This window comes from Bos mutus, chromosome 1 (assembly GCF_027580195.1).
Source record: "Bos mutus isolate GX-2022 chromosome 1, NWIPB_WYAK_1.1, whole genome shotgun sequence".
Classification (NCBI taxonomy): domain Eukaryota; kingdom Metazoa; phylum Chordata; class Mammalia; order Artiodactyla; family Bovidae; genus Bos; species Bos mutus.
The window spans coordinates 41,519,118-41,527,909 of NC_091617.1; the positions used below are offsets into that span (position 1 = coordinate 41,519,118).

An 8,792-nucleotide genomic window follows, 5' to 3' on the forward strand; every position below is an offset into this window, starting at 1 on the left:
AGTAGCTATCCTTTAAGTTGGGTAAAGAACAAAGTTACCCAACCAGCCTCTAGATACTCTGTGATCACTCACACTGGCCTCCTTTGTCTACTTTGTCTCCACTTTGCCTCTCTCTTTGCACACATGCTCCATTTGCCATTTTTCTTTGTTTCTGTATTGTTTCTGTAATGATCCAACTCTCTGAGAAGCTAGGCGTGCAAATGAAGGAAGTCTCTGAGGATCACAAATATCCAGATACAGCACCCTGCGAGAAATGGTGCCCCTCAGGAACCACCTCTGACCTACCAAAACAGAATCTGCCTTCTAAGAAGATCACCAGGAGATTCATAGGAATTGAAGTTTGAGGAGCACTGATCTTGGCTACCTACCACTGTGGTCCTTCCTTTTGCTTTTCCTTTGCTCTTCCTAGGAAGATTTCTCATCAGTTTTCACTGTAAAGTGGGGAGTTAGGTGTGGGTCTGGATGTGAGTTACAATTTCCATGAGGAGAATTTTCTTGTAGTTGGCTTCTGAAGAGATTCTAGAACTTTGACGTCATTAAAATCGTGTGTAGTTAATTAAGACCATACTGAAAGAATATAAAAATTCACAGATAAACTGGAGTTTGCATAAACATGTCAGAAATGTGTTCTGTGTTATGTAAACATAACTTAATGTTTATGATTTCAGAGACTGCAATGCCCTGTGGAACAGCCTGGATTCCTCATAAATGTCCAAGTACATAATGCCCAGTGGAAAAGCTTAAGTTTGTCCTAAAGGGAATCCTTGGGCACTATCAGGGGAATTTTAGTTCATCATTCCTTCCTCTTTTGGCAAAAGCATACAGTTATGCAATGGTTGACAATTCTGTTCAAAACAAATTCACATAAACAACATTTCCCTGGGCCTGGAAAATGAAGCTCTCAAAATGAATCAGTGTGCAAAATGATGCTGCCCGTGTTATTGCAATTGCAGTGACTGAGTTCTATTTTCTATTAATACTTCAGATAGCTGAATGCTAAAGGGATTTCCACAATTTCTTAACAGATATTGGTGAGAGAATGATTTTTATAATATTCATTATTTTTTATAGAAAGTTGAAATATTATTAAATTTGTAATAATTTTGATTTGGTTTATAAGATATCAAAATATCCAGTTGAAAATGGATAACAGTGAATAATCTGCATATTTTATTATTGTGAGTAAAATCTGGATAAGCAAAATAGCTCTAAAATGACACTGTATTCTTTAATGATATAAAATTATCTGGTTAAAATAATTGGAATGATTCCATAGCTTAAGTTTTGGTTACAAGACTGTTAAACAATAAAAGGCAGTTTAGGAATTTAAGTCAGAATGTTTCTTGTAAAAGAAATTTTTTTGATAATTGTATTCAAAACACTTATTTCATTTAATTAAGCAGACTCTCTGCATTTAAGTCACTTAAATAGTAAATCACTTAAATAGTAACCTCTACTTTGTAACCTACTTCTGACAATAGTTTTGCTGAAAAAAACATGTATATAGAAAAATGCAAAAAATGTTCCTCTAGTGCTCTTTTCAGCTTTATGACTTAATAATTACCCACACATTGAGCTGAACATTTTGATTATTTAGTTTTAGGACTGCATAGAAGAAAAGTGAAGCAAAGTCGTTCAGTCGTGTCCGACCCTTTGAGACCCCTTGGACTGTAGCCTACCAGGTTCCTCTGTCCATGGGATTCTCCAGGCAAGAATGCTGGCATGGGTTGCCATTTCCTACTACAGGAGATCTTCCCAACCCAGCAATCAAACCCAGGTCTCCCGCATTGTAGGCAGACACTTTACCGTCTGAGCCACCAGGGAAGTCCTGCATAGAAGAAAGACCAGTCCAAATAAGCGTACATTTAATAACTGCAATTATCAGCACTGGTTATTTATATTGCCTGTATGAAATTCCAGTCTTTGACTCTATTTTTGCTATCAAACTGGTAGAAAAGCAAAAGCTGTTAAGTAAATCCATCAGAAATTCTAGGGAAAGTCAGCTCTAAGCACAGTAATAGCAATGATACTAGGCAGTGATTGTATATTTACTAACGATACAAATTTATAAGGTAAAATTAAAAAGAAATTTCCTATTCCTTACACAAATTCCATAGAAAAATAAACTTGGGATTTTGAATAAAAGAAAAAGAAAAGATTCTCAGTGCTGACAACTTCTAATAAAAATCAGATTTAAGACAATATTTAAGTCCTACTTCTAGCTTTTCCCCTTATTTCATCTGAGCCTTCCTCTGATACATCCTCTCTCCCTCTTCATTGCCTTGTCTTTCCTACACTTAACATTGATGTTCCTTCCCTTCTTCTCTTTCTGCTTCCTGTTTCCTTTCCACTGCCCCTTCCCCATCCAAATTTCCCATTCTACTGCTTTATCCTTACTCCTTTCACTGCTTCCTCTCTCTCTTTTGAAAACTTTCATAATGTTGTTCCACAAGACAAGAAATACACATCTGTTGCCAACATCTCAGATACTCTTTCATTTTCCTCACTACTGTGCCACTTGCTTCCCTTCCATTTCTGGCCTCGACTCTCTCACAAATGGAAACTGCTCTCACTAAAGCCACTGAGCCATCAGGGGACTACTAAAGCCACCAAAAATCTCTTAATCCTGACATTCAGTGATCTCTGTTCACTCCTTATCCAGCCAGATAATTTATCTGACTTAGGCACTGTTCTTTGTTCTTCTTGAGTATTTTCCTCTCTTCAAGTTCCCAACACTTAGCTTTCCATTTTCTCCTGCTTCTCTGATCATTCTGCTCAGTAGCCTTTTCTGGTCTTTCCTTTTTGTATGAGCCAGTATTCCTGGTTGCAAGATATCTCACAGTGACAAAGCCACTGTTGTGGAAACAGGATGAATTTTGTGTTGTGATACTGTGTACTTGGCTTATTTGCAACCAAACATCTCTTGTTCACATTTGACCTCTTTCTCACCTTTTCATATCACAAATCTAGTGTAGGTAGGTTTGAGTTCAGTCAGTTCAGTTCACTCAGTCATGTCCAACTGACTCTTTGCAACCCCATGAATTGCAGCACGCCAGGCTTCCCTCTCCATCACCAACTCCCAGAGCTTGCTCAAACACATGTATATTGTGTCAGTGATGCCATTCAACCATCTCATCCTCTGTCATCCCCTTCTCCTCCTTCCTTCAGTAGTTCCCAGCATCAGGGTCTTTTCTAATGAGTCAGCCCTTTACATCAGGTGGCCAAAAAATTGGAGCTTCAGCTTCAGCATCAGTTCTTCCAATGAATAGTCAGAACTGATCTCCTTTAGGATTGACACGTTGGATCTCCTTGCAGTCCAAGGGACTCTCAAGAGTCTTCCCCAACACCACAGTTCAAAAGCATCAATTCTTCAGTGCTCAGCTTTCTTTATAGTCCAGCTCTCACATCCATACGTGACTACAGGAAAAACCATAGCTTTGACTAGACTGACCTTTGTTGGCAAAGTAATGTCTCTGCTTTTTAATATGCTGTCTAGGTTTGTCATAGCTTTTCTTCCAAGAAGTAAGCTTCTTTCAACTTCATGGCTGCAGTCACTATTTGTAGTGATTTTGGAGCCCAAGAAAATAAAGTCAGCCACTGTTTCCACTGTTTCCCTATCTATTTGCCATGAAGTGATGGACCAGATGCCATGATCTTCGTTTTTTGAATATCAAGTTTTAAAACAGCTTTTCCCTTTTTCCTCTTTCAACCTCATCAAGAGGCTTTTGAGTTCCTCTTCACTTTCTGCCATAAGGGTGACACTATCTGAGGTTACTGATATTTCTCCCAGCAATCTTAATTCCAGCTTGTGTTTCATCCAGCCCAGCATTTCACATTATAGGGAGACATAATTGACGTACTCTTGACAGAGTACATACCTGACAGAGTACATACTTGACAGAGCCTTGACGTACTCCTTTCCCAATTTGGAACCAGTCTGTTGTTTCATGACCAGTTCTAACTGTTGCTTCTTGACCTGCATACAGGTTTCCTAGGAGGCAGGTAAGGTGGTCTGGTATTTCCATTTCTTTTGAATTTTCCACAGTTTATTGTGATCTACACAGTCAAAGGCTTTAGCGTAGTCAATGAAGCAGAAGTAGATGTTTTTCTGGAAGTCTCTTCCTTTTTATGACCCAATGGATGTTGGCAATTTGATCTCTGCCTTTTTCAAGCTTGAATATCTGGAAGTTCTCGGTTCAGGTATTGTTGAAGCCTAGTTTGGAGAATTTTGACCATTACTTTGCTAGCATTGAAATGAGTGCAATTGTGTGGTAAGTTTGAATGGCTAAGCCTATATCTAGTTCCCTCACTCTAAATTCACAGGGAAAGTCAGTTTTCAGAATTTTGGCTTCTAAAGTGAATGACAGTTTTTGTCTACCATCAAGAATCATGTGGCAGAAAAGAGGATCAGATGATGTAGCAAAATCCATTTTAATTTAACTGCCTCACATTTAATTCTTTTCACCTTATGAATGCTGTCCACTAGATAAGTCATAAGTATGTTTTCTGCCACCTCAATGATTCCCAAGTCATTATTTCTATTAAGCTCTTGGAGAATGATACTGCTAGGTTTATGTCACTTCAATGTTCAGAGGATGTTCTTAGCAAAAATTGGCCACTGTATCTGAGTTTTCAATCTTAATTTTTGATAATCATCTAACCAGACACCAACTGACTGTTTTACCTTTATTTATAACTCTTCACATCTAATGACTTTACCTTCTGATTTATTTTGATTTGTCTGCCTTCTTCAAAATTTTCAATGTCATATCACACATGGAATAAAAACTTCACAAACGTTTTAATCACTTGGGGAACATTTATAAAATACATATTACTAGACATAATCTATGACCTACTGAATCAGTTTCTACAGTAATACCTCAGAATCTGTATTTTGTACCAAAACTCCCCCAGACAATTCTGTTACATAATATGGTATGGAAATCCCTTCATAAAAGTTCCAGTTTACTGATCAATATTTATGACACCAGGGTCTTCAGCCTGCAGCCTATTTTCTACAGTCAAGTACATATTTAAAAAAAAAAAATGGTGAAGACACTCCATGTCTCAAAAATTTTCAATGTCTGTCTATTCCTTGAAGAATAAAATTTAAGATCTTTCACATGGCATTCAATTCATTTTATAATCCAGGGCCTTCTAACATCTTTACTTTTTTTTTGGCTGCACTGGGTCTTCATTGCTATATGCAGGTTTTATCTAGTTGTGGTGAACGGGGGCTACTTTTCACTGTGGTGAGCAGGCTTCTCATGGCACTGGCTTTTCTTGTTCCAGAACACAGGCTCTAGGGCCCATGGACTTCAGTAGCTGTGGCACAAGGGCTCAGTAGTTGTGACGAATGGGCTGAGTTGCCCCATGGCATGTGGGATCTTCCTGGACCAAGGATCAAACCCATGTCCCCTGCATTGCAAGGCACATTCTTAACACCTGGATCACAAGGGAAGCCCCACATCTTTACTTTTGATGCATAATGTCTTAATGTCTTCTCTTCTATACCTGTTAATTATTGTACATACTTTGAAATAAAATAGTTGCATTTTTCTAATCTAATAATTTTCTAAATACTTTTCATGTATTTTAGAAGAGTAAATAAAATAAAGGGCATTCAGGCTAGTGTATGGTTTTATTTCAATTATTTTCACCAAATTTTCTTTCTTAAATGATTGATGACTGTCCTTTTTACATTCACTATATTTGATTTCAGAGGCCTTCTATTAAGGATATGGGAAGAAAAAATGCAACAGAGCTGACAGAGTTTGTTCTCACAGGACTTACATATCAACCAGAATGGCAAATCCCTCTGTTCATGCTCTTCTTGTTTATATATATCTTCACTATCATGGGGAACCTGGGTTTGATTGCTGTCATCTGGAATGACCCTCACCTTCACACCCCCATGTACTTATTCCTTGGGAGTTTAGCCTGTGTGGATACTTGGTTATCCTCCACAGTGGTCCCCAAGATGCTGGTCAACATCTTCACCAAGAATAAGAGGATATCTCTCTCTGAATGCATAGTGCAATTCTTTTCCTTTGGAGTCAGTGCAACCACAGAATGTTTTCTGCTGGCAACTATGTCATATGATCGTTATGTAGCCATATGCAATCCATTACTTTATCCAGCGATTATGACTAACAGACTATGCATGCGAATGTTAATTTCATCACTTACAGGCGGCCTTCTTCACGCCTTACTTCACACATGTTTTTTATTCAGATTAACCTTTTGTAATTCTAACATAATACATCAATTTTATTGTGACATCATGCCGTTGTTTAAAATTTCTTGTACTGATCCTTCTATTAATGTTCTGGTGATATTTATTTTCTCTGGTTCAATTCAAGTGTTCACCATCCTTATTATTCTGGTCTCTTATACACTAGTTCTCTTTACAATTTTAAGGAAGAAGTCTGCACAAGGCATAAGGAAAGCATTCTCCACCTGTGGTGCCCACCTCCTATCTGTCTCCTTATACTATGGGACTCTTCTTTTCATGTATGTGCGCCCTGGATCCACACGAGCAGATGATCAAGATATGATGGATTCTCTATTTTACACTGTCATAATTCCTTTCTTAAATCCAATTATCTACAGCCTGAGAAATAAGAAAGTCATAAATTCACTGACAATAATGTTAAAGAGAAATATTTAGATCTAATACTAATATGTGTTTTCTTAGTTGAAAACAACACAAAACTATGTAGATTAGAGCTCAATTTTGTTTGCATTCACAACTACCCTATTATTTTAATGACAAGATTTCAGTACTCAATAAATTCTTTAAGATATTTATATATCTTATTAAAAGAGACAGGGAATTTTAATCAAATGTCCATATCATGTTAAAATAAATAAAGAAGAATTTAAAATGGGAAAGTCCCTGGCTATCCAGTGCTTAGGACTATACACCATCACTGCTGATGGCCTGAGTTTGATCTCTGGTCTGGAAACTAGGATACTACAAGCTGCATGGCACAGCCAAATAAATTAAAATGAAAAAACTTTACAAGCTTCTATATTCCTCATTGTGGTTTTTAAAGTAGATTTATTAAACATGTATTAAGCACTAAAATATGGGTTTCCCAGGCGACACAGTGGTAAAAGAATATGCCTGCCAATGCAGGAGACACAGCAGATGTGGTGTGGATCTCTGGGTCAGGAAGATCCCTTGGAGGAGGAAATGGCAACTTGCTCCAGTATTTTTGCCTGGAAAATTCCATGGACGAAGGAGTCAGGCAACTCCATGGGGTCACAAAGAGTTGGATATTACTGAGCGAAAGAGCACACAAGTACTAAAATAGTGCAGAACCTCTGAAAAATACTTGAGATGAGGTCTTTGATAGTAATACATTCTTATAGCCTGGAGACTCATATCACATTTAACTTCACATAGTGGGCATTTTATGTTTGAGTGAACAGAGGTAAACCCCAGGAATATTGCCAGACATCATTCAAGGTTTTATTCTACTTTATTTGGTCCCTGGTGATCCTGCTTCATATGGATTCAATTCTCATGTGACACAGAGAAATAAACTGAAGAGGAAAGAAATGAAGAAGCATGTGAAGGGAGTTAAAACTCTGAAGGGCAGGCCAAACCATATGAGATGCTCTTAACTCAGTGTGCTTCTATAAGGAGATAAAAGTAAGTTATTTCTACTGTCTATAATGCCTTTTAAGACCCTTTTTAGCTGTGTCTGTTTGTTGCTGGGTAACTGAAAAGCTTCACTAATTCAGGAAGCTAAGAGTTCAGACTGAATGACAAAGTTGGGATGGGTATGGGAAGAAGAGAAGTTGCAGAATAGGAAGGAAATGGTCTCAATCTTCCTAAAAAAAAAAAAAAAAAAAGAAGTTTGTAAGGTAAAGAAGTCAGTAGTATATAACATTTATTTAAATGTGTTGTTAACCTGAAAGGGTTTTAAATGTATATTATCAAAGTTCAAATAATGTCAATAGCATGATATCATAGTTCCCAATGTGTTGGTGGCACAGACATGAAAATGAGCAAAATTCTGAATATTTTCTGTCTTAAAAGTCCTTGAAAGTTGGCTTTTCTCACACTGCATATTATTTAAGTATGCTAAGTGATACATTTCCAGACCCATGTCCACCCTTTTCTCAACACTGAAATTCCACACACACTCCTATTGATTCCACTCAGGCCCACACCTTCAAAATTATCAGCATCTGTGATCTGTAAAACTCTAGTTGTTGATTCCTCCACGTTGCTAATATTTCCTTCCTTTCCAAACACAACTGTCAGATTAACCTTCAGAAACAGGACTGTAATTAGACCATATCATTTTTCAATAACTTTTAAAGGATTGTCATTGCCATCAGATTGTAAGCATACATGATAAATGTATCTAGAGCTGTAGATATACTGATGCATTATAATTATTTTTTCATGTGTATGCAGATTATATGATATATAAATAAAAGTACAAATATTTGTATATATTGAAATGTATCTATATATACAGATTATATTATATATAAATACACTATCTAACCATCTATCTTATTCTCTATCCAGCATTTGTTCACTCTGACATTATCTGAGGTCCTTTCAAATAAAACCTTAGTTTAACTTAGTTCAAATTGGAAGGTTCTTCCTCCACGATTCTCCTATGTTATATCCAAACTGAGTTTCTGAAAGCCTTCTGGACAAACCTCTCTCTCAGGTTCATGCTTTTGTTCACACAGGTCTCTCCATAGAATGCCTTCCCCACTCAAATGTTTCATCTTCATTTAAAACTGAAATGGGGAGGTGG

At 37.1% G+C, this 8,792-nt stretch overlaps 1 protein-coding gene across 1 annotated transcript; it reads left to right on the plus strand.

Moving 5' to 3' along the window:
• The first annotated feature begins 5,707 nt into the window (after window positions 1–5,707).
• Window positions 5,708–6,673, plus strand: LOC106701314 (olfactory receptor 5H2). The gene has a single exon (XM_014481338.1). The coding sequence runs from the start codon at window positions 5,744–5,746 to the stop codon at window positions 6,671–6,673; it is 930 nt and encodes a 309-aa protein (XP_014336824.1). The 5' UTR covers window positions 5,708–5,743.
• Window positions 6,674–8,792: the final 2,119 nt, after the last annotated feature.